General features: G+C 40.4%; 1 protein-coding gene across 3 annotated transcripts in view; it reads left to right on the top strand.

Annotated features, from left to right (window-relative positions):
- The first annotated feature begins 851 nt into the window (after positions 1-851).
- LOC120525181 (E3 ubiquitin-protein ligase DTX3L-like) overlaps positions 852-27,027 on the top strand; it is a 41,324-nt gene continuing 15,148 nt past the window's right edge. The window contains exons 1-4 of one of the 3 annotated variants that reach the window (XM_039747277.1): positions 852-960; positions 8,379-8,478; positions 17,531-17,604; positions 23,550-23,781. In XM_039747277.1, coding sequence (XP_039603211.1) covers positions 8,382-8,478; positions 17,531-17,604; positions 23,550-23,781 — 403 coding nt within the window. In that variant the 5' untranslated portion in view covers positions 852-960; positions 8,379-8,381. Of the gene's footprint in view, positions 961-3,411; positions 3,478-8,378; positions 8,479-17,530; positions 17,605-23,549; positions 23,782-27,027 lie in introns of those variants that run through there. The other 2 variants (XM_039747276.1, XM_039747278.1) reach the window with 2 other exon arrangements.

The raw sequence follows: 27,027 nt of genomic DNA, 5'->3' as shown, positions 1-27,027 counted from the left end.
ATGGTGTCACCTGGTGCAGTCCTCTCCAACTTTAGTGACACCACTGTGTAGAGAGGTATTGTTAACAGACAAAACTCCTTGTTACTGATAGATTCAGGTGCTAATGCCAAGACGGGCTTTTGAAATTTCTGAATAGTTGAGTACATACAGTATTAGCTGAAGCAAAATAAACTACTGAAGCAACTTTCTGAATGTGAATCGATTGTTAGTTATTTCCAAGTGTAGGACACACAGCAAAGAATAAAGATTTGTTGGCTAAAACGTGTTCCGGCCTACCTGTGCGCAAAAAGATTGGATAGTAATAAAAAAAAAAGATCGCGGAAGGATCGATGAACCGCCCAACTTCTGAGTCCTCCGCGGAAAAGATTCAAATTAGGGGCGGCGCTATGCAAAATAAAGAATTTTCGTTTAGTTGTTTTGTTATATAAAAAAATGCATAATAAACGGTACATTGCGAACAGGTATTTAATGTGGGTGGTCTGGCGTGCTCTTCGAAGCTGGTTCCTGTAGAGAAACTAAATCCTATTAAGCAAGAGCGGAGCACACAATTTTGAAAAATGTTTCATCTCGACCACTGACATGTATGTGTCTACCCTGCGTCGCTTATTCAGGACAACTGATGAAGCGAGCGGCGACAACCTCACGGTCCTTCAATTACTCGGACGATTTCTTTATTTTTTCGTGCCTCCAACTCCAATGATGTATCTTTGAAGCCAGAAGGTTCTGCAGGTAGGTGGAGCTGACTCCAATGAGCACCAATAGAGTCTAACAGCAGACCTCCAGAGCTCCGCCCAGTTGACGATTGCAGAGGTAAGTTTACTCCTCCTACGTTCGGCTCAAGTGTTCCGGCTCTAGACTGCATATAAAATAGTTGCCTTTCAGTTTCGTTTCTTAAGATATGGTAGATCGAAACAGAGCAGAGGTTGTGCACTAGTTAACATACGACAGCGGCGACTGAAGGTGAGCTATAAACAACCAAAAGAAATCTGTCACACTTTTCTGCTAAACCTACGTGCAAGTGTAACCGAACAGGTCCGCCGAGATAGTTTGTATGGTTTGCTGTTGTCGAGTTAAGTTGTTTCCTCGTGTGGGTTCGGAATCAATACAAACAGTCCGACAAAGGTATTCGTAAAAGCGGGAGGCTCGGCGTCTTTAAAATGGTCAGACTGGGCTGAAGCTGAACGTATGTCGCAAACTTCGACCTTTACTTAAGTGGTCTCAGTAAAATTCTGCAGTTTTGATTAGACGCACACGTCGAATTACCGTGTACTGGGATTATCAATGTAAAGTGGGCATTGTCTTGAAGTGTTTATTCCTCTATTTCAAATAATTAATTTATTACCTTATTAAATTAAATAGATATCAACTCGGTAGGGTGTAGATAGAAAGACAGCAGCTCTATAGAGGCTCTTTTGGCATGGACAGGCAGTATTTTATGGGGCCTTTGATTATACTTTCACTTTCATTTGTCTAATGTTGACGTCGAGATCTTGCTGATTTCATTCCTCCATCTTCTGACACTAGTTGTTTTTGGAAGACCTCATCTTTGTTTGTGGGAAGGGACTTGGATCATTTTAGTGCAGTTCAAGAAAGGATAATCATATTGTACAAGTAATATCTGTACTTGTATCTGTGCTGTAATAATAATGATTATGAATATATATATTTAATTTAAATACTCAAATAACTGTACATAGACAATGGGTAGCCACATCAGAGACCATCATTATGTAGCCTCCACCTGATGCTGTGCTGACAGCTATTCTTGCACCAGTACGTGGTGAAGCAGTAAGAGAGACAGTCTCCCAATAGGGAGCAGGGGATGATTAGGGTGCCAGAATGACCAGATAAATTAAGCAAGACACTGGGAACCACCATACACTTTTCAAAAGAGGTATCTCTTTTGACCACATAGAGGCAGGATCTTGGTATTCTGTTTCATCTGATGGATAACAGCAATTTTTTATAACACAGTATCCCCGTCACTGCATTGGAATCCACATACAGGGCACAGGGTAAGCGCCCCCTGTTGACCTCACCAACACCTCTTCCAGCAGTAACCCAAGCTTTTCCTAGATCCTAAATCCAAAGAGGACTGTTTCATTTATATTAGGTAGAATGCCCAGAGGGGACTGGGTGGTCTCATGGTCTGGAATCCCTACAGATTTTTTTTTTTGTTTTTTCTGTCCCCCCTGGCCATTGAACCTTACTCTTTTTTGATGTTAATGTTGATTTATTTTGTTTTATAATTGTGTCTTTCATTTTTCTATTCTTTAATATGTAAAGCACTTTGAGCTACTGTTTGTATGAAAATGTGCTATATAAATAAATGTTGTTGTTGTTGTTGTAGATGGTCTCCCATCCAAATACTGGCTGGGCCTGAACATGCTTAGTTTCAGGTGCATTACATGTGTAGTGGTATGTATACATCAAGTGAAAGTAGTGACGTGGAAACTTGTGATGGAGGTGTCAGAGAAGTCATATTGCTGGAATTTCTGTAAAGTGAATAAAATATTGGATGAGATGAGTCAGTTTGCATCTGCTGCTTAACAAGAACTTTCACCATATTGCTTTGTACATTTTAATATTTTATAGACCTGCTGCCAGTGAGTTGTAATGTTGCACAGCTACACACACACTCACCCCATACACTTAAGTACACTTGACCAGTTGAAGAGGTTTCAGCAGATGGTCATCATTCCCAGGGTTAGCTTTTGGAACTCCCAAATACTTGAGTACATCAGAGTTAATATGCAATAATATATAAAGACTGTATATTTCTGCTAACATTGTTATTTCCACCTATAGTTAAGTTTTTACAAAACTTCCATTCAAAAAGGAAACATCCATTCCTAGTCTTGAAATAAAACTAAATTACCCACGTTCCTATAGATGTGAAAGTAAAAATGATGGATTCTTTCTACTGAATCAAAGTAATCAATATTGGAAACAACAAGTCAACTAACTTTATAGGTTAGTGTTTTTGTTGTAGCTGGCTGAGAACATTTCAAGAGGAAGTTCAGCTGTATTATATATGTAATAGAATACAAAGCATGATATAATGGCAAGTAACTACAGATCCTATCCTTCTCTAGTATTACCTTTACTGATCGAAAAATCTAACATTAAAAATTTTCACAATGACTTCCTGGCATGACAGACCTTTAACCTTAGCGCTCTTCTACTTGTCCTTAGTTTTTAGAAACGGGGAATCGGATGTCCTTAAGCTTTTCTTAGCAACGTTTGCTGTTGAATACTTTTATTTTAATTTATGGATTTATTTAGTTGTAAATCATGCAAAATGACAGGCTTTCTACTATATATCATTTGCCAGGGTGCTGTTTTATATGCTTGAAAATCAAGAAAACAACAAGTGATGTTGTTCTCACTGTGCAGGTCAGTAAAAGATTTCCAAAAGGGACTCCTATGGCCACCCTTCCGCCTTCTTGGGCTGTTTGGATGCAGTCGTGCAGATTGGTAAGACGGGGGCATTTGCATACCTCCATTATTTGTCACACTGGGCAATTGCCCATACTGTATAGCCAGGAACACAGACTGGCCCTAAACTGGAATGTTAAATGTTGAATCCAGGTCTTTGGACTGCACTACTTGGTCATGTTAAAGGCTCATCCATCTTCAAAGATGCTTAGTTTAGGGTAGCAGGGAGCTGGAGCCTGTCTGGAGCAGGATAACCAACAAGCCAACGCAGAGTTGTAATTGTAGGGCACACTCCCACACATACATCTCTGTTCACTTACAATGGACCCTTTTACAGATGTTAAATTACCACGTAAGTCTTTAGGGGGTGGGAGGAAAACTGAAGGAAAATCACAAGGACACAGAGGGAATGTGCAAACAGCACATACAGTGACCTATCTAGATGGAATTTAACCTTGGTCATCTGGAATAGGGAGGTAGCAGTAGTAACCATTGCACCACTATGCCACCCGCACTAACTTAAGCCTGACACTGATGATTTCAGTTAAGTTACAATGAAAAGCAAATTCCTCCATATTAACTATTTCTGTTCTGTTTGACATCTTGCTTGTATGTGTCTAAATTCTGTCATGTACAGTAAATGAAGAAAAGCAGGGATATGCAGACTTTGGGGGGCTGTAGATTTCTGTTGCAGTTTTGCCAACATGTACAGGTAATCTGAGACAGCGATGGACCATTTTACTTAATTCTACTCCCTAGTTTACTTGTTTCTGATTTAAATTTTTTTTTTTCTTTAGATGTCTTTCTTTAAATTAAGTTTGAATTTTGTGAAATCATGGGACAGTATTTATCCTGCCAGTTTTGACAAGTCAATTTTTTAACTAAAAGCAATGTTACCCGTGTTAATTGGATAATGACATTCAGTCTTCTGAAAAGTACGTACGCCATTTTGCAGATGAATTGCTTTACATGCCAAGATATAACAAACTTATCTTATAATCTTCAGCACTCCATGAAATTGTTTGTGTTAGCACCTCACCAAGGACAAAATACAACTGCAACAATCAGATTGAGTGCTGATGCTCATCAGCCTGGGAGGGGTTTTGGGGCCATTGTCTTTCACTTTAAGGTCAGTCACTATGTGGTGAGGATTATTATTTTGAAATGGAGAGCATGCAAGACAGCTGCCAGTTATTCTAGCAGTGAGCATTCCAGTAAATCCACCCAAAGATCACATCATGTAAGGTTCCGAGACGTCACCGAGAAAAGAGAAAATACATCCAGGAATGTACCAGTCTCTGTGAGTGTGACAAATCATATACCGTAGATACTTGCGTATAAGTCGGGTCTTGAAACCCGAAAAATTAAACATAAAATCAGACCCCTACTTGTACATCTGTTCAAAAATGATACTTAAATTTTTTTTTTACATCTTCTTTCCTCCTTCAATCTTGCACCAGTTTCTCAGACACATCGAATTTTGTTGTAGCAATGCAGTTACCAATTTATTCCGCCACTTAAGTGATTTTTAATTTAAAACTAGCTTCATATTTTCTTCTGATCGAACACTCCATTGTAGATAAGGGATGCACTTATGTTAGCGTTAACATACTGTATAGTCTCTTGGACCAATAGCATGAGTTTTCCACATTTGACTTATACAACTGACATTTATAAAATACCAGAAATTATACAGTAAAATCAAGTCCCGACTTATCCGTGAGAGAACTTATCCATGAGTATGTACGGTAATTTATGATTCTGCCGTCTGAAAAAAAGACTGGACACACATGACTTTCGGGAAAGAGCAGCTGGGAGAAATCCTTTTCACTCCAAAAAAAAAAAAAAAACAGAACATGGCAGCACAGATTAGGCTTGCAGTGTTTTATGTGAATGAACCCTCTGGACAGAGTAGACCGAAGTGGAGTAATTTATTTGTCATGCACACCACCATTTGAGGTATAAACCAAATTGAACTTATTACCAGAAGAACCGCATGGTAGCCATCAAGGATGATGGTGAAGGGGTGATGATTTAGGATTGTTTTGTAGCTATAGGCCTTGGATGACTTGCTGTCATTGAGACCTATACCCAAATTTAAAATGTGAGCCATTTATTCGGCAGCTAAAACGTATTCAGAATCATATGGAAGTGGACAATGATACTAAGCACACTGGCAAATCTATATCCGAATAGCTGAAAGGCAAAAATACTGCATTCGTTATATGGTGGAGCTGGAAAGTGGGAAGTCACAATTGTGTCATTTGCAACTGTCATGTGTTTGCTCTTCCCAAGTGGGAAATTAAACCTGTTACAGCAACAAATACTACCTAGAGTTTTGTCGTTCAGATCGAAGAAGAACCTGATGATGTAAGAAAGGCACAAAAAGTAAATTGTCATATCTTAAAAAGATTTTTATGCTCTTGGCCACAATAAATAGTACTATTTCTGCTTGGAATCTGCAATTAAAAAAACTGCACAAAGAAACCATTGAGCACAATGTATGAAAAATAGTGTGTATCAAGCTAACATCGGTTAGTCTGCTACTACTGTTCATTCTGGTAATGTTAACGTTTAACTTTTCAATATTCAGTATTATGGATTGAGGTGATTCATTTAAAGTAATTAAATAAATGAAACCTATTAAGTGTTAGTGTACTTCCTGATTTCATTGTACATCGTCATTTTTGATTGATGTCATAATCTGAAGTCAGATAAATTCTGACTTGAGAGACCACACCCGAGTTTGCGAGTAGGTATTCCAAACTCGTATGTTTTCTTTCCATTTTCTGAGTCAGAAATTGAGTTCTGAGGTTTACTCAAATGCAGCCAAAGAATAGAGGGTTTGAAATGGGCAAATCAAAGTGCGGGCTTCAATCCCCACTGGGATAACTATTTGGGGACCTAAAAAGAATTTGTAATTGTAGAGGGTTGCTGCTCTGATTGACACATATTTTTAGGAAGTCCCTGCACACTGGAGAGATTACGAAGGACTGGAAAATGACAAATATCATCCCATTATATAAAAAGGGTGACAGGGCAGATCCAAGCAACTATAGGCCAGTAAGCTTAACATGCATCACAGGAAAATGAATGGAAGGAATTAAGGATAAGATTGAGCAACACATGGCAAGGACAGGAGTTATTCTGAACAGTCAGCATGGGTTCAGAAGAGCGATGTTTTACTAACATGCTGGAATTCTATGAGGAGGTAACAAAAGGATACGATCAAAGTGGAGCTTCTGATATTATTTATCTAGGCTTTCAGAAAGCATTTGATAAGGTGCCACATGAGAGGTTGGGCATCAAGTTAAAAGAAGTGGGAGTTCAGGGTGATGTTTTTAGATGGGTGCAGAATTGGCTCAGACACCGGAAGCAGAGGGTGATGGTGCGAGGAACCTCATCAGAACTGGCTGATGTTAAGAGTGGTGTTCCACAGGGGTCAGTGCTAGGGCCGCTGCTATTTTTAATATATATAAATGATTTAGATAGGAATATAAGCAACAGGCTGGTTAAGTTTGCAGATGATACCAAGATAGGTGGATTAGCAGATAATTTGGAATCCGTTATATCATTACAGAAGGACTTGGATAACATACAGGCTTGGGCAGATTTGTGGCAGATGAAATTTAATGTCAGTAAATGTAAAGTATTACACATAGGAAGTAAAAATGTTAGGTTTGAATACACAATGGGCGGTCGGAAAATCGAGAGTACACCTTATGAGAAGGATTTAGGAGTCATAGTGGACTCTAAGCTATCAACTTCCCGACAGTGTTCAGAAGCCATTAAGAAGGCTAACCGAATGTTAGGATATATAGCACGGTGTGTGGAGTACAAGTCCAAGGAGGTTATGCTCAGCCTTTATAATGCACTGGTGAGGCCTCATCTGGAGTACTGTGTGCAGTTTTGGTCTCCAGGCTACAAAAAGGACATAGCAGCGCTAGAAAAGGTCCAGAGAAGAGCGACTAGGCTGAGTCCAGGGCTACAGGGTTGAATTATGAGGAAAGATTAGAAGAGCTGAGCCTTTACAGTTTAAGCAAAAGAAGATTAAGAAGTGACATGATTGAAGTGTTTAAAAAGGGATTTAGTACAGTGGATTGAGAATTGTATTTTAAAATGAGGTCATCAAGAACACGGGGACACAGTTGGAAACTTGTTAAGGGTAAATTTCGCACAAACAGTAGGAAGTGTTTCTTTAAACAAAGAACGATAAACACTTGGAATAAGCTACCAAGTAGTGTGGTAGACAGTAAGAGAGATGTTTGGGACTTTCAAAACTCGACTTGATGTTTTCTTGGAGGAAATTGGATAGGACTGCCGAGCTTTGTTGGCCTGTTGTCGTCTAGAGTGTTCTAATGTTCTAAAGATGAGCACTGAAGTAGCACACACAGCTAGCTTGGTCTTGGCTTAATCTCATTGGTATTTTTTGTTCAGAATTGACATTTATAAATTATTTTACAAAATGTGTAATCACAAGATTTAGATCAATAATCAACAACTCTCTTGGCTTGAAAAATGGACGTATTTGTAAGTTTTTTTGCTTTTATTTTTCGTTGGAGCCCTGTGCCACATAGGACTGGCTGTGTAGCCACTATGTGTCTAGTAGCTACTTATGCATGAAGTGTTCTGCCTGCAGAAAACCACCACATTTCAATGTTATTTGTGTACATTGCTGTCTGCAACACATTCTCCCTGCATTAGTTTACTTAGCAGTGCTCTTTCAAGTTCAACCTAAAGGCAATGTTTCTTAGTGTACTGTTGGTACTGTTACAGTGTACTTACAGTATTTACAGTATGTCTCTCAAAGTTTCATGTGGGGACACAAAGTACATTTGAAATATATTAATAGAAAGAAACCTTGTCCTAAACTAGGACTTCTTTGATTCAGTCACTAGGCAAGAGGAAGCTTGTTCATTGTGTCTTTATTTTTTCTTCAGCAAATGCACCCTCTACAGCAGTCTACTAAAGAGAGAGTGACCTCCAGCAGAAGTTGTCAGCAAGTGGTCCCAGTACAGAGACAGAAGCTCATACTTGTTGGTAACTGAATTTACACAACAGTGCTGAATTAATCCTGACATTTACTTTGATTGGTTCATTGGCTTACACCATATGAATATTTACTCGGATTGGTTAAAGGACATGAGCTGTTTTTTGCGGAAGGCATAGCCATCTTACATACCCAAAATAAGTGTCATTTCTACTATATTCTTGTTTTCCCAAACATTTCTTAAGTTCAGCCTTTGTCCTTCTTTTATGAAGCTTTCTATGTACGTAGCAACTGGCAAGTCTTACTGTGCACATGACACTTAGTCACATCTTAAACCACCTAGGGCTTTTTATCTTCTTACTCAACCATTGCTTTAGTCTCTTCATATTTTTGAAGCAAATGCATATACTGTATATAATTTTAATGTACACTGCCATACACAAACTGTTACCCCTAATTAACTGTATTACCCCTTGACTATTTCTCTATATTCTGTCACAGAGTGTATAGATATGCAGTGCTTAACACAAACCAAGGATCATTTTCCCTACTTAGCTTATAAAAGGGGGGAAAAAATCGAAGTGCTGCCTTTTTTGAGTTTGGGTGAGATTATAAAGCGGACATGATTATGAACAGGATAAAAAAATCTCGCGCAGTTCTGTTGATCCCTGCAGTAGTGGAGGTGGTGGGGAAGATTGTACCATGAACAAGTCTCATGTGCTCGCGAGCCAGCGATGACCTTCTATGACTCAACAGTGGCTGAGAAACATTGGTTTAGGTGTATGTGTCAGAAGGACCAACTCTGTGCTCAGGGCTACCTGTTTCCTGCCCTGTGCTCAGGGCTACCTGTTTCCTGCCCTGTGCCCAGGGTTACCAGAAAAGACATTGTCCACACCCCAGTAATCGAGCACTGGAAGACGCTGGTATGAAAATTTATTTATGTACAGAGTATTTTTTTCCAGAGATGAAATTCAAGAAAGAAGCAACAACAACAAAAATGAATAAATAGTGAACTGAGTTTATAGGACAACTGCAATAGATGGCAAGAGAAGATGAATTGCAGCACAAAAACAAATGTAAAAAATGTAAGCTTTCTCTGTGTCTAGTGGTAAATGAAATTATTTCAAGGACTGGCATGAAAAATAACTTTGAAAATAAATATTTTATGTGTTGTGACCACAAACCTCAGACACAAGCCCCTATGTTCAAAACAAGCATTTTTTGAACAGTGCACCTTTTAACAGTTTTTTTGCTTCTTTTCTCTTCCATTCCTACCAATTGAGTGTTGTCTGCCTCTACTTGCGACTCCGACTCCCCAGATGAAGTGGAGAGCTTACTTTTAAGCCCCAGCCCAGAAGTACTTTTGGTCTCAACTGCTTGTCTCTGCCAAACATTTCTGGGTCAGGTGGAACCTGAGCCTTCACTTTCCGACATCTCCCCCTAGCAGGTCCCAGTGGAACTCAACAGGGCAGTCTTTGGGACCACAACTGCCATGCTGTCCTGTGGGCGTTCACCATAACAGATGCTGTCACCCAGTGTATGGGGAACAACCGGCATGTGACAGGCAGTCTCACATTGTCCCATATATGTGGTCTCTCGACCGATAAGAGTCCATTACTTATCCCGGTCGGGATGCTCAATCCATTTTGTCCTTTGGCTTCCAGGCTCGGCATGTGATTCCCATCCATTGCTGTTGAGATACCAGTGCTGTTGCTCTTCCTTTCTGTACAGTTCATTATGTTAACCTCATGCTAACATAAAGGAAGGTAGTCCATTTTGGCTGGGATGCCAGTCCATCCATTACAGTGTATATATAAAAAATATAACTGCTACCACAATACTTGTTTTAAGAGGTTGTTTAGGTGCAGTAGACCTGACTGTTTAAAAAATTGACACTGTTTCCAAGCAGGGAGGCACCTTTTATCAAACAGTATAAATTTTAAATGCTATGAGATGTGATATTCAAACTTAGTACAAGGATAGTTGACAGATTGGGGCACAGAAAAAAACTTGAATCTAGGGTTGTTAATCATAAAACACGTTGGTTATGTACTGTGAAATTCAGTTTTTTGAAGTGTTGTAGCCACTACTCCTCAGCCATTTGCAGCTCCTTTATTAGAATAATAAATACAAATAACAGAAAACGCTTAACTCTTAAAACACAATTTCTCAAGGCAAATGCATATATACCGTGTTTTTGACAAAATAAATTTGATTTGAAAAATACTGAACTTTCCATTTCAGTTGTGGGCCAAAATTCCTCCAATATGATATGAGGCAGATGAAGTAATGCAGAAAGCAGTTCCTTCAAGTTATTGTTGCTAATGGTGGTTTTACAAGTTACAGAATTGTGGCATTTACTTACTTTTGGTTTCACCTAGATAATAAAACCTGCTCAACCAGAGTGCTGTATATGGATAGAGTACAGCTCAGCATTTAGCACTGTTGTACCATCAATGCTGATCACAAAGTTCTTCGACCCAGAGCTTTAAATGTACTTGAATTTTGTGCTTGCTAATTGGCAGCATCAATACATACAATGCATCCAGAAAGTATTTACAGCACATCACTTTTTCTAATTTTGTTATGTTACAGCCTTATTCCAAAATGGATTAAATTCATTTTTTTCCTCAGAATTCTACACACAACACCCCATAATGACAACGTGAAAAAAGTTTACTTAAGATTTTTGCAAATTTATTAAAAATAAAAGAATTGAGAAAACACATGTACATAAGTATTCACAGCCTTTGCCATGACGCTCAAAATTGAGCTCAGGTACATCCTGTTTCCCCTGATCATCCTTGAGATGTTTCTGCAGCTTAATTGGAGTCCACCTGTGGTAAATTCAGTTGATTGGACATGATTTGGAAAGGCACACACCTGTCTATATAAGGTCCCACAGTTGACAGTTCATGTCAGAGCACAAATCGAGCATGAAGTCAAAGGAATTGTCTGTAGACCTTCGAGGCACAAATCTGGGGAAGGTTACAGAAAAATTTCTTGCTGCTTTGAAGGTCCCAATGAGCACAGTGGCCTCCATCATCCGTAAGTGGAAGAAGTTCAAAACCACCAGGACTATTCCTAGAGCTGGCCGGCCATCTAAACTGAGCAATTGGGGGAGAAGAGCCTTAGTCAGGGAGGTGACCAAGAACCCGATGGTCACTCTGTCAGAGCTCCAGAGGTCCTCTGTGGAGAGAGGAGAACCTTCCAGAAGGACAACCATCTCTGCAGCAATCCACCAATCAGGCCTGTATGGTAGAGTGGCCAGACGGAAGCCACTCCTTAGTAAAAGGCACATGGCAGCCCGCCTGGAGTTTGTCAAAAGGCACCTGAAGGACTCTCAGACCATGAGAAACAAAATTCTCTGGTCTGATGAGACAAAGATTGAACTCTTTGGTGTGAATGCCAGGCCTTACGTTTGGAGGAAACCAGGCACCGCTCATCACCAGGCCAATACCATCCCTACAGTGAAGCATGTTGGTGGCAGCATCATGCTGTGGGGATGTTTTTCAGCGGCAGGAGCTGGGAGACTAGTCAGGATAAAGGGAAAGGTGACTGTAGCAATGTACAGAGACATCCTGGATGAAAACCTGCTCCAGAGCGCTCTTGACCTCAGACTGGGGCGACAGTTTGTCTTTCAGCAGGACAATGACCCTAAGCACACAGCCAAGATATCAAAGGAGTGGCTTCAGGACAACTCTGTGAATGTCCTTGAGTGGCCCAGCCAGAGCCCAGACTTGAATCCGATTGAACATCTCTGGAGAGATCTTAAAATGGCTGTGCACCGACGCTTCCAATCCAACCTGATGGAGCTTGAGAGGTGCTGCAAAGAGGAATGGGCGAAATTGGCCAAGGATAGGTGTGCCAAGCTTGTGGCATCATATTCAAAAAGACTTGAGGCTGTAATTGCTGCCAAAGGTGCATCGACAAAGTATTGAGCAAAGGCTGTGAATACTTATGTACATGTGATTTCTGAGTTTTTTTTTTTTTATTTTTAATAAATTTGCAAAAACCTCAAGTAAACTTTTTTCATGTTGTCATTATGGGGTGTTGTGTGTAGAATTCTGAGGAAAAAAATGAATTTAATCCATTTTGGAATAAGGCTATAGCATAACAAAATGTGGAAAAAGTGATGCGTTGTGAATACTTTCCAGATGCACTGTATGGGCTCCCGAAAGGGAAGTGGGCTAAACCATATGCTGTGTGGCCAGACAGGTTTGCTAAAGGACACCAACATCACACAATTTTTCCTCTGCTGCCACTGTGCCAGGACAACAAGCTTCTGTCTCAGTCTCTGCAAAAACAAAGATTGTCCTCTCATTAAGGGGGTGCCAAGTGGAGTCTATCCTCCCTGACTATGTAACTTCCTAGTATGGCACCTGATCAACTCCGGATCACATAGCAGACAGTGATAAAACTAACACCGAATATTACACACCTAACAGCTGGCTGCCATGCGCCTCTTTCTTGTACAAGACATATATAACACATGCCATCTTCGAAGATAGAAGAGTAGACCTCATGCATTCTTCATGGTCATTTTACTGTCTGCTCTGTTCAAGCAGATGGTCCAGGACCATGAGCACACATTCCATTTGATTCAGGGACAGTTTCTTCCTTCAGATAATGAAGCCACCCAACAGCCAATTATCGGCCTCATAATAATAATAAATAAGAATGTGCTAGCAGACAAATCTTTAAGTACCTTAATTTTAGAGTCATAGTGTTTTTGATGTGTGCTGTATATGTCCATTATTGTTGTAATCAATAAGGTTACTATGAACCTTTTTAAACAGATGAAAAGCAAAAGAGGTGGCAAATGCAAGGAGTGTCAGCATTCATATGTGGCATTCACAGAAATATGAGGTGTGGCAGCAAATTGTGTGTATTGAAAAGGTTGGTATAGATGCAAAATGAAAGAAGACTTCTGATGACAGTGTTCTCCCTAGTGTCTTTTAGCCGGGCGCTCCCCCCGGCTAATTTAGTTGAGCGCTCGGCTTCCACCTTGCATGACATTGTGAGATGACAAATGCAGATCTAATGATTGAATGGTTATGTGAAGAAAGATAAAAGAAGGATAGGAATTGGGGTCTTGGTACGTCAGATAGAGACAGCACACATGCAATAAAAGCCCGCTCAGAAGAACATCCATTTAATCCTGTGTTCGTGTCTCCGACCACCAGATTACAAACCCAACATTTAGACAATATTTAAGTTAAACCTGCGCGATACCCATTCGTACATTCAGTTTTTTGGAGCCTTGTCACACCTGCCATAAAGTTCTCTACAGTGAACGTACTCCTGGGGACCTCTTACTGCGAGGGAGCAGCACTACTGCCATGCTACTGTGCATGTTTAATACATGCTTTAATGCATTTCATCACAATCAAGTATTTATCTTAACATTGTAAATGTTCAGAGAGCAGGAATATCATCAAGTGAATGCATTCTGCGTGGCGATCCCTCCCAGTGCCTCCTCAGTGCAAGGGGAAGTCCGTTTAACGCGCCTAGTAATTAACAACAACTTGGTCGGGGTACACTTAACACAGCATTTAATGTACTACATTACCTTATGGCGGGGTTTGAGAAAATCTAGTAAATTAAACATTGATTTTAAGATCAAGTTTAGTTTACGACATTCTACTTTAAAGACAAAATAAATTATGAGAATAAAGTGGAAATGTTGAGAATAAAGTCAACATGTCGACTTTATTCTCGACATATAATTTTTTTTTGTCTTCACTGTGCCTGTATTTTTTTTTTTTTCTTTACCATGACCCTAATATGCTTCCCTAGTTTTGTTAAAATGACCCATTTGCCATTCTTTTTTGTTCATATCTTGCCCTGCCGTAGTGCAAGTGTGCACTGAATATCCAACAGGCTTTAACTTTCCCGCTCAAAAGTCTTATTCATAGGTACTTTTAATTTTTTCCAAACGTTTTACCAATATGAGCAAAAAAAGTGTTCAGAAAACAACACTGCTCAGTTATTTCAGAAAAGACGCCACAAACTAATGAAGGTGCAGCGTCAACTCCTCATGTGGCAATTTCAGACAAAGACATTGCAGAAGCTGGTCCTTCTGGGGAAATGTTTTCAGCATGCACTCTGCTAATCGATAAATCTAAGCGCTGCTTATATGGCATAAACAAACAATGGTTTAAAGATTTTGATTGGCTAATGGTCAATGAAAATGGTATGTGGTGCTCATTGTGCATGAAATATTAAACAAACATCCCCCAAGGAAGGAGTTACCTTCGGTAAACGTGCCATGCACAAGAATTCGAAAAGAAGGCAAAAAATGAGTTGCCACATACAACGTTGTTTGAAAAGCTGTTGGGACACTGTAAAGAAATGGGTTGTTCCTTTTTCCAGCATCTTAATGTTGGTAAAAATGCACATTACACCTCTAAAAGAATAATGCAAGAGCTGCTGGATGTCTTAGCATCAGAAATAAAATCTAATATACTGAAAAATATACACGCTGAAAATTTTTTCAGTATTCTGTGTGGTGAAACCACAGACATCTCAGTTGTAAAACAATTATTTACATTTAAATATGTATGCCAGGTCATTAAAGAGGTCAGAGTTAGTTTTTGTATCAACCTACAATATGATTGATGGCAAAGCGGAAACTATAACCAACCACTGAGTGAGACAATGGACACTCTAGGCTTGAAAACTGCTGATCTGGTTGGACTAGAGTCAGATGGAGTGGCTGTTATGATTGGGAAACAGAAAGGTGTGGCACAACTGCTTAAAGATAAAACATCTGGACTCTTGGTCAACTGTCACTGTGTAAACCACCAATTGGCCCTTGCAAGTGCCCAAGCAGCAGCTGCTGTACCTTATTTAATAAAACCGAATGACATCTTAAGGCAGCTGTTCTGTTTTTTCCAAAACTCTTCAGTTAGGATGGCTGGTTTAACGGAAATTCAAAATATTCTGAACATTCTCCAGATTAAGTTGAAAATGGCCAGTGACACTAGATGGCTGTCTTGTGACTTTGCAGTACAGTCACTATGACAGTGTATGATGAGTGTCATAGCTGCACTGGAAAGAGAGGCCACTGAATAAAATGACATCACAGCTGAAGGATTAAGCAGATATATTAAAACGTACAATTTTGTTTCCTCTTTGATGATGCTTTCAGACGTATTACCTTTGTTGTCCAACTTATCTATGGCTTGGAAAAGGCAAGATGTCAATCTTACCGAAATTGAGCCAGTTTTGCTCGCCACATAATTGTCCATCATGGAGTTGAAAGACACTCCTGGGAGATATTTTCAAAGCCTTCATCATTGTCTGGCAGAAGAATGGTCAGATCTCCACATTGTTTATACACAGAGTGATGTAATGTCATTCAAAACTGCAATATATGATAAATACCTAGAGACAAATGTCAAGCACCTAAATGCTAGATTCCCTGACATGCCAGTTATTTCCAGCTTTTCAAAAGTTTTCAATGCAGAAACCCACGATTCAAGCAAGTCTGCTGAAATTCTTTTCGATCATTACTCCAAAAATGGTAACCCTCCAATTTTAAAATATGACAGTAACTGGCAAGAATGGACAGTTGCATCAAAAATGATCAGAAGTCAGTCATACAAAGACTTCAGTCTAAAACAGATTTTACTAAAATGGCAACGACATCAGAGCTCAAAGAGTCGTTTCCAAATTTAGCCAGACTAGCTTATAATTAACTAGTGATCCCAATAAGCACAGCTGAATGTGAAAGGGGGTTTTCTGCCCTTAAAATGATTTAGACATGTTTGAGAAATTGCATGAAACAAAGCAAGCTAAATCTCATGCTGATCTCCTCGGAGGGCCCAGATCCTGGAGACTTTGATTATGGAAAAGCTGCAGACAACTAGGCCTCTAGGAAGAAAAGAAGAATAAATATTTAACTGAAGACACCTTCTGCATATGCAAGTTGGCTTTGAAGAATATTTAAAAATTTTTCTTCATTAGGTTTCCCATACTTTTTTTTTCATTGTTTTCACTATTCTTCCTGACAGCGACAATACTTGTGCCTCTTGGTTTATGTCATAACAATTGTTGTTTAAAATTTTTGTTCGGGTTGCAGGATCCTGAATTGGATACTTCTTAAATTTAATAAAAATATTCTGGCACAAGTGTCAAACCTTAAAGAAGGAAGTCATATTGAGCAATGGAAAAAAAATAATGATAATTTAATAAAAAGAGTGCAAATTTCCCCGTCCTGCCCCACCCGCCTACTTTTTCATGCCACCCGGCCGGAAAAAAATTCTGGGGAGAACACTGGGTGAGTAGAAACAATTCTCAATCACTCCTAAATAGAAGTTCACTGATGTAGTGGTTTGCAGATAATGGGAGAGTTCATTTATCTCTTTTTAAATTGCATACCTTTATTTAATAGATGTGTATTATATATGTTGCTATATCTGAAATTTCAATAGTTAATGCTATTCTTGACAAATTGCCTTTATTTTTATCACATTTTATTTATTTTGCTAATAGTTCTATTTATTCTAGCTTTAAAATATATTTGTGCATAATTTTGTTGAATTAATACGTGTGCTACTAAATTCATAAAGTAGTCCGTATTCACAGTACATATACATTTTATGTAAATGCAATGGTTCATTTATAGAAACATTTGCGTTAGTTTCATGTTGAAATTCTAAGAATTTTTCTTAAATATGGGAAGAATTAATTGTCAAGACAAAGTGTTTACTGAGCTTTAGGAACTAATGCTTTAAAATAAATCAAAACTATAAACATCAAAAAGGTCACATAGAGCTGGCATAGCAGCATAATAAGGTCAGAAGGGCACAGTACATTCTCTACAGTACATAAGCAAGCAGAATCATCCATAAGACTGCATTGTAAATGACCGCCAAGACATTGTACTCTGGGCCATTTTTTTCATATACATTTCATAAGTATATGTGATGTACAATAAGATACATGTACATGTTCAACAATTTCATGAAGCTTTTTATCTTTGTGAGTCTGTTCAAGCATACTGAAAGTATTCTTGAAAGTTTTTTGCAGAAGCTATTATATTAAGCTGCATGACTTGAAACTGTTCATTCTTTTTTTTTTTCTTTTTTCCAAAAGGTGGATTGCCTTGTTCATATAAGACTTCAGAAGCAGTAAGAGTCATTATGGCAATGGCTGAAGAGGAACCCATGGTAAGTTGTTTGAGGGGTAAGATTGATGGTGGGAATGAGACAGAAGAGATGGATGACTTACTTTGTAAGGCAAAAATACCTGATTTGATACCATATCTAAATATTTCAGACTCGGGTATAATTTCAAATTTTACATGATTTTGAGTAATACCTGATACAGAGTTGACAAGACTGTGGTTTGGTGTCCATATTTATTAATGTACACTGAAACAGTCAACTCAAAGGTGGAGGCCACTGACATTTTTCCCTCCTCATCTTTTCTGAATGTTTCTTCACTAGTTTTGCATTTGGCTACAGTCAGTGTCACTACTGGTAGCACGAGGTGATACCTGGACCCTACAGAGGTTGCACAGGTAGTCCAACTTCTCCAGGATGGCACATCAATACGTGTCATTGCCAGATTTGCTGTGTCTCCTTGCACAGTCTCAAGGGCATGGAGGAGATTCTAGGAGACAAGCAGTTACTCTAGGAGAGCTGGAGAGGGCCATAGAAGGTCCATAACCCATCAGCAGGACCAGTATCTGCTCCTTTTGGCAAGGAGGAACAGGATGAACACTGCCAGAGCCCTACAAAATGACCTCCAGCAGGCCACTGGTGTGAATGTCTCTGACCAAACAATCAGAAGCAGACTTCATGAGGGTTGCCTGAGGGCCCAAATGTCTACTGCGCCCTGTGCTCACTGCACAGCACCGGGCAGCTCAATTGGCATTTGCCATAGAATACCAGAATTGGCAGGTCCACCACTGGCGTCCTTTGCTTTTCACAGATGAGAGCAGGTTCACCCTGAGTATATGTGAAAGACGTGAAAGGGTCAGGAGAAGCCGTGGAGAATATTATGCTGCCTGTAACATCGTTTAGCATGACTGGTTTGGTGGTGGGTCAGTGATGATCTTGGAGGCATATCCATGGAGCGACTCACAGACCTCTACAGGCTAGACAACGGCATCTTGACTGCCATTAGGTATCAGGATGAAATCCTTGGACCCATTGTCAGACCTTACGCTGGTGCAGTAGGTCCTGGTTTCCTCCTAATGCACGACAATGCCCGGCCTCATGTGGCAAGAGTATGCAGGCAGTACCTGGAGGATGAAGGAACTGAAACAATTGAATGGCCTTCACGATCCCCTGACTTAAACCCAATAGAACATCTGTGGGACATTATGTTTCGGTCCATTAGGCGCCGCCAGGTTGCTCCTCAGACTGTACAACAGCTCAGGGATGCCCTCATACAGATCTGGGAGGAAATGCCACAAGACACCATTCGTCGTTTCATTAGGAGCATGCCCCGACGTTGTCAAGCATGCATACAAGCTCGTGGGGGCCACACAAGATACTGAAAAGCATTTTGAGTAGCAGAAATTAAGTTTTTGAAAAAATGGACTAGCCTGCCATATCTTCATTTCACTTTAGTTTAGCAAAACTATGAATGAACACATGTGGAGTTATGTACTTAACAAAAAAAGGTGAAATAACTGAAAACATGTTTTATATTCTAGTTTCTTCAAAATAGCCACCCTTTGCTCTGATTACTGCTTTGCACACTCTTGGCGTTCTCTCGATGAGCTTCAACAGGTAGTCACCTGAAATGGTTTTCACTTCACAGGTGTGCCTTATCAGGGTTATTTAGTAGAATTTCTTGCTTTCTCAATGGGGTTGGGACCAGCAGTTGTGTTGTGCAGAAATCAGGTTAGTTGGACGATCATTTATTTTTCAACAGGACAATGACCCCAAACACACCTCCAGGCTGTGTAAGGGCTATTTGACCAAGAAGTAGAGTGATGGAGTGCTGTAAATGGTCATGAAAATAAAGAAGACACATTGAATGAGGAGGTGTGTCCAAACTTTTGGCCTGTACTGTATATACATTTGAGCATGTTTGTGATTGTTTTATCTCAGATGTCTTGTTGGGCCCATGCTTCACAAATATGCTGGAGTCTTTTGAAAAAGTAGCAAAGGTAATTCATTATGAAGATGCATACTGTATTATTTGTCATAACTTTCAAATGTTTTTGATGTAGTAATCCATGAGAGTGGAATCATAAGTGCAAATTACAGGGATTCAGGAGACATAGGATTGAGTTGCATTTAATACTAGTTATAGTGCAAAGAACTTTTTCTGATGTAGTTCTAGTCAAAAGTAACTTGTGGCAACTGCTCTTTTTAATGGAAGTGATGTGAATAAAAATACAACAAACAAGTTTAAGTTTAATTAACAGATAGACCTACAGGTTCTCAGATACAGTAAAATCTACTTGGGTGTTCCTAGACAACATTCAGAAATAAGCAGAATTGCTGCGAGTGCAGGTTAATGAAAATTGGGACGTTTCACACAACAGAAATGAAAATATTTAAACAACTACATGATAATCTTGAGCCTTGATGTATGGTTTATGAGAAAGGCTTGAGAGTCCTTGGCAGCTTGTCATTGTCAACAACCAAACACAAGAATTTTAAAAAAGCAAATAAGTTATGAAATTTGAGGGTTCTCTATTTGCATGGGTTTTCCTTCAGATACTCCAGTTTCCAGAAGAAATGCAAGGCAGGTATATCGGTCCCAATGTATACCTGTGGGTGAGATGGCCCTGCAGTGCACTTTGTATCTCAAAATGTTTTCAAAACCCCCTAAAAGCTTCCAGATTGCAGGAGATTTCCAGCGAGAGAAAAGCAATTTAACTCCAATGGTTGCAGTCATTAAAAGCCTCTTCTGGGAGAGAGAAAGGGTAAGTGAGGAAAGACAAGAAGGTCTAGCTGGAGAAGAACTAGAGGGGACAAATGAATGAGGAAAGAGAGAATCATAGAGATTCTGCATTCCATCCATCCATTTATTATTCAACCCGTGATATCCTAACTACAGGGTCACGCTGGAGCCAATCTCAGCCAACACAGGGCACAAGGCAGGAAGCAAACCTTGGGCAGGGTGCCAATCCAACGCAGGGCGCACACACACACACACACATATCCACACACACTAGGGACAATTTAGAATCGCCAATGCACCTAACCTGCATGTCTTTGGACTATGGGAGGAAACCGGAGCACCTGCAGGAAACCCATGCAGACACGGGGAGAACATGCAAACTCCACGCAGGGAGGACTGGGAAAGCAAATCTGGATTCTGCTTTCTCGTTTTTCAAAGTGGAAACCCACAACAAAAGACGAGATGAAGGGCTATGTGACATTACAAATAGAGATGGGAGCATGATTGGCAGTATAACTTCAGGGAGCATGATTGGCAATATAACTTCAGGGAGCATTGGTCCAAACATGCTTTGTCCCCTGGTGGCTTTGGACAGGTTATGTCGCGCGATACGTACGTACTACTGCAAAGTTTTATTCACTTTTGTGATAACCAGAAGCAAATCCCAAGGGGTGAGCCAGGCTATAACCCCATGTATAAAGTTCAGCCCCTGCTTGATATTGTGGAACCAACAAGTAAACAATTTTATCAGCCTGGCCGTGATTTGTCTGTGGATGAATCAATCTTAAACTACAAGGGACGGCTTTTTTTCAGCAGTATATGCCAGACAAGCCCACAAAGTATGGCATAAAGGATTTTGTACTGGCAGAAGCAAACACTGGTTTCTGCCTGAAAGTAATCACATATACATGAAAGTATTCCTTTGAAAGAGAAAACTGTCCCTTGACAAGTGTGGTTGTGCTGGAGCTACTTCAGGGCTATGAACATTTGGATCATGTTGTGTACATGGACAAGTTTTGTACATCACCAGAATTGTTCATGGAGCTACAGAGCCAGGGGAATTGGAGCTTGTGGCACAGTGAGGGTGAACAGGAGACACGTGCCTGCCTGCACAGTTGAAGTCAGACAGGCTGAAGATGAAAAGTGGTGACAATACGGTTTTTATGTGGGTGGAAAACTTGGCACGATGTAAAACGGGCGTCTTGTCTCTCTACAGTACACACTAACAAAGTGTTATTCGTCAAAAGGGAAACCCAGAAGGTAGGAAGCTGGACAAGCCAGTTGCACTTGAGGAGTATAAGTGTAAAATGGCTGGAGTTGATCGACTAGATCAGATGCTGGGGTCATACGCTTACGGCCATAAGTCCACCAAGTGGTACCACACTGTGTACCATCACATGCGTGAGATGGTACTTACAAATTGCTAAATATTGTTCAAGCAGGCAAACGGTGACAGCACTATGACTGCAGCAGATTTCCGCAAGAAGGTGGTTGACAGCTTGCTGGCAGAGTATGTTGCAGTGCCTTTGGCAAAGCGAGGAAGGCCATTACAAAGAACAGTACCAGACAGGCTGACTGAGTGCCACTTTCCTCCAACATATGAGGACAAAAAATAGCCAGCCCACCGCAGGGCACGCACACACACGCACTAAGGACAATTTAGGATCGCCAATGCACCTAACCTGCATGTCTTTGGACTGTTTGAGGAAACTGGAGCACCCAGAGGAAACCCACGCAGACACGGGGAGAACATGCAAACTCTACACAGGGAGTACCCGGGAAGCAAACCCAGGTCTCCTTACTGTGAGGCAGCAGTGCTAACACTGCGACACTGTGCCGTCCTATATATATATATATATATTTACGCATGACTTTTGGATACGTCCATATACAGACAATTGGCATAAAACACACTGGATGTTAGTAATTCAAAGGACTTTATAATGTCATGATTTGCTTATGTGAACATGTTAAGTGAGATAATTACCAGTTGACAGTAAAAGGCAGGGAAAAATAAATCTAGTTAAGGGCATTACTGAACTAGGCCAACTGCTTGCCAATCCACTCTTCTGAGGAATACAGTTTATTATTATACAAGATCTGCATGTAATGCAGTTACTTACTGTATATTATTTAGACAGAGCACATCCAGGTTAAGTGACTTTTACAGTTCAACACTCTAGACTTAAAGCACCACACTGCTGGGATTTGTTTTGGCCTTGCCAATGAAATTACTGGGATAAAGATGGTTCAGCAAATAGATAGACAGATACTCTATTAATCCCAAGGGGAAATTTACATAATCTAGCAGCAGTATACTGATACAAAAAACAATATTAAATTAAAGAGTACTAAAAATGCATGTAAAAAACAGACAATAACTTTGAATAATTTTAGCGTTTACCACCCCTGACTGAGGAGATCGTTCCTCCCCCACACTATGTGACTCTTTAATTCCACCGGGGGGGGGGGTAAACGTTAAAATTGGAGGAATAGATGTATTCCGAGTATTACGATAAAACATTTCTTCTGTTTGGAGAATATAGTTGATCACAATGATATATGAGATAAAAAAAAAAATTAAAACATTTCACCGTCTGTATTGAACAGTTATTTTACACTTAGATATTTGAGTTGAGGGAAAGGAGGCAGTTTAAGTGTTATTGATAGTGTAGACCTAAACCTGTCAATGGAGAATACAAGCCATCCATTACATTTATTACTTACAGATAAAAAGGTTTATACACTCAAGTCATTTACAGTGTTGTTGCACTGTCTTGCTTCTTTGGTTCCTTGCTGCCTGGGTACTGTCTTTATGGACTTAATGCATTCTCCTTCTGTCTGCCTGGGTTTCCTTCCACATCTCAAAAAAGCGTTTTCTAGTATGATTGGCCAGTCAAATATGGTCTTGTACAAATGAGAGTTTACCTGGTGTTATATGCAAGGATTGTTCAGGGTTTGAGGCCAATAGTTTTGGGAATAGGCTTTGGTTTCTTGAGAACCAATCTGTTTTTGGGATAAACAAGTTTGGAAGATTATTATTATTTGAATACAGAAAGCCATTGTAACAAAAAATAAATGCAAAAATCATTCTTGTATTTTTTACATATTTAGGATCTTTAGGTTGCAGTAGTTTAATGGAGGAATAAGGTACAGGGTCCATGAGACATTTTGCTTAATGCCATCTGTTGAACTCATTATTAAGTATTTGTCATTAAATATTATTTGAAATTTGTTTCGTTTTTAGGACACAAGTGATTCATCAACACCTCAAAATGAGCTGTCAAATGGAAGTACACTGTATGAATTATTTGCTGAAGTGATCTATCCTAAAAGTGATTGGCACTTAAACCATGAAAAATTTCTGCATTCAACAATCCAGACTGAACTTAACAAGCAGAAACTTGGCAACCTTTTAACAGCGGATTTCCTTGGAAGGGACCAAACCAATGCAATATTGATATTGGACACAAATAAAGGTAAATGTATGTATGTATGTATGTATGTATACTGAAACAAGAGGAGAAATGCCTTAATTAAATATAACTGTACAAAATCCAGTTCAATGAATGTAATCCTTACATTAACACCTTTCTGTGTTGGAAATTACAGATACAGCAGTTATATTTTAACCGTACAATACAACAAAAATCACTCTAGTCAAAAAAAGAAGTGCAGCTTTGTTCAGTTCAAGTGTTTTAATAGTCTTTACTTAAATTGATTTGCTCAGAGTGTTTAGTGATTTAGTGTAATAATATTTTGGACATTTACAAAAACAAGCCAATTGCTAAAATGTATAACGAAAAAAACTATTCTGTTCCTTTATAATTGGTGCTTACAGCAGATATTGGTATGTTAAAACATTCCCTGAAAATTAATTATTTAAGCATGTTTTAGAGCATGACACATTCTCCAGACAAAACTAGATACCTGAGCTTTTTCTTAAGACATTGAGCCTTGGTTGTAGTACTCAAGGTTAACCGGATGTGTCAGAAATACTATACAACTAACTTTATGCAGTATTTTTTTTTTCTCCCCCAAGGGCTAATATTAGTTTACTGGACATGAATAAAACATTCATGCAGTAGATCAGTTCTTAATTTTATTTTATAGGAAACTGTATTCAATTGAAATGAAACAAGTAATTTGGAGGTATAGTGAGAGTTATATGTATAAACATAATTTCACCCTGTAACACATCCTGTAAAAATGGTTCTTCAATCAGATTTGAATGTACAATGTCCACCTCCTCTGTTTTTGTCAGTGAGGGACCCTTTAGTGAGCTGTGCAAGCATTTAAACTGACCAAGGTATGTCAGCGCTCCCAGCTTGTATTGTACCCAGGTCTTGAAATGGGCTGATATGCTGTACCGGCAGTTCTCTGTTTCTGCGTTGTAAACTGGAGCATTGCAGTACAATATGGCCTTAGCTCCAAGGGAACACCTTAATTCTCTGCAGTATTACATGTATTTTACCACCAAGTCATCCCCCCAAACCCCTGTTTTTTAAAGTCCATCCTTCCTCTTCTGCTTATCTAAGGTCGGGTTGCGGGGGCAGCAGCTTGAGCAGAGAGGCCCAGACTTCCCTCTCCCCGGCCACCACTTCTAGCTCTTCTGGGAGAATCCCAAGGCGTTCCTAGGCCAGCTGAGAGACAGTCCCTCCAGCGTGTCCTGGGTCTTCCCAAGGCCTTCTCCCGGTTGGATGTGCCCGGGACACCTCACCAGGGAGGCATCCAGGAGGTATCCTGATCAGATGCCCGAGCCACCTCATCTGACTCCTCTCGATGCGGAGGAGCAGCGGCTCTACTCTGAGCCCCTCCCGGATGACTGAGCTTCTCACCCTATCTTTAAGGGAAAGCCCAGACACCCTGCGGAGGAAACTCATTTCAGCCGCTTGTATTAGCGATCTCGTTCTTTTGGTCACTACCCATAGCTCATGACCATAGGTGAGGGTAGGAACGTAGATCGACTGGTAAATTGAGAGCCTTGCCTTACGGCTCAGCTCCTTTTTCACCACGACAGACCGATGCAGAGCCTGCATCACTGCGGACGCCACACTGATCCGCCTGTCGACCTCACGCTCCATTCTTCCCTCACTCGTGAACAAAACCCCGAGATACTTGAACTCCTCTACTTGGGGCAAGATCTCTCCCCCAACCCTGAGAGAGCACAACACCCTTTTCTGGCTGAGGACCATGATCTCAGATTTGGAGGTGCTGATTCTCATCCCAGCCACTTCTCACTCAGCTGAGAACCGATTCAGAGAGAGCTGAAGATCACTGCCTGATGAAGCAAACAAGACAACATCATCTGCAAAAAGCAGTGACCCAATCCTGAGTCCACCAAACTGGACCCCCTCAACACCCTGGCTGCGTCTAGAAATTCTGTCCATAAAAGTTATGAACAGAATCGGTGACAAAGGGCAGCCCTGGCAGAGTCCAACTCTCACTGGAAACGGGCTCGACTTACTGCCGGCAGTTACTGCGGACCAAGCTCTGACACTGGTTGTACAGGGACCGAACAGCTCTTATCAGGGGGTCCGGTACCCCATACTCCCGGAGCACTACCCACAGGATTCCCCGAGGGACACGGTCGAACGCCTTTTCCAAATCCACAAAATACAATACAATACAGTTTATTTTTGTATAGCCCAAAATCACACAGGAAGTGCCGCAATGGGCTTTAACAGGCCCTGCCTTTTGACAGCCCCCCAGCCTTGACTCTCTGAGAAGACAAGGAAAAACTCCCAATAAAAACCTTGTAGGAAAAATGGAAGAAACCTCGGGAAAGGCAGTTCAAAGAGAGACCCCTTTCCAGGTAGGTTGGGCGTGCAGTGGGTGTCAAAAGTAGGGGGTCAATACAATACAATATACAGAGCAGAACAATTCCTTAAGACAGCATAATAATAAAAATTTTAGAAATACGGTTTAACAGTAGATGATATGACATAATTAGGTTTGGATATTTTTAGAGTCCTGGAGACCTCATCCATCTAGCTGCCTCCCCATTTGGCCATGCCACGGCTGAAACGTTGCTCCGATGAAAGGACCCCTCTTTCTCATGATTTCTGTGATCCTCCATCAGGGATGTCTTTACCATAGGCAGGCAAACAACTTGGCAGGTGGGCCGTGGCACCAATTGCCACATTTGGGTACCGAGAAAAGAATCAGAATAGGTGAGGGTTAGTATTCAAATATAATTATGTTACTTATGTTATAGTGCTAATGACTAACAACAGAGATGCAGTATGTACAGTTAATCAGCAGCTCTAGTCAGGATATGCTAAACTGAAGTAGTGAGTCTTCAGCCGGGATTTAAAGGCTGAGACTGAAGGGGCATCTCTTATGGACACATAAGAAAACACATGTAGACTGGTTGGGCAAACACCCATGCACCCCCCCCAGGACTCTGCTAAGGGTGTAGAGCTGGTCCACTGTTTCGCAACCAGGACGAAAACCACACTGTTCCTCCTGAATCCAAGGTTCGACTATCCGACGGACCCTCCTGTCCAGGACCCCCGAATAGACTTTTCCAGGGAGGCTGAGGAGTGTGATCCCTCTGTAGTTGGAACACACCCTCCGGTCCCCCTTTTTAAAGAGGGGGACCACCACCCCGGTCTGCCAATCCAGAGGTACTATCCCCAATGTCCATGCGATGTTGCAGAGACGTGTCAACCAAGACAGTCCTACAACATCCAGAGCCTTGAGAAACTCCAGGCGTATCTCAT

This window comes from Polypterus senegalus, chromosome 3, assembly GCF_016835505.1.
Source record: "Polypterus senegalus isolate Bchr_013 chromosome 3, ASM1683550v1, whole genome shotgun sequence".
In the NCBI taxonomy this organism is placed as follows: domain Eukaryota; kingdom Metazoa; phylum Chordata; class Cladistia; order Polypteriformes; family Polypteridae; genus Polypterus; species Polypterus senegalus.
The sequence above is the reverse complement of the archived record's forward strand: the minus strand, read 5'-3'. Positions and strand labels throughout refer to the sequence as shown.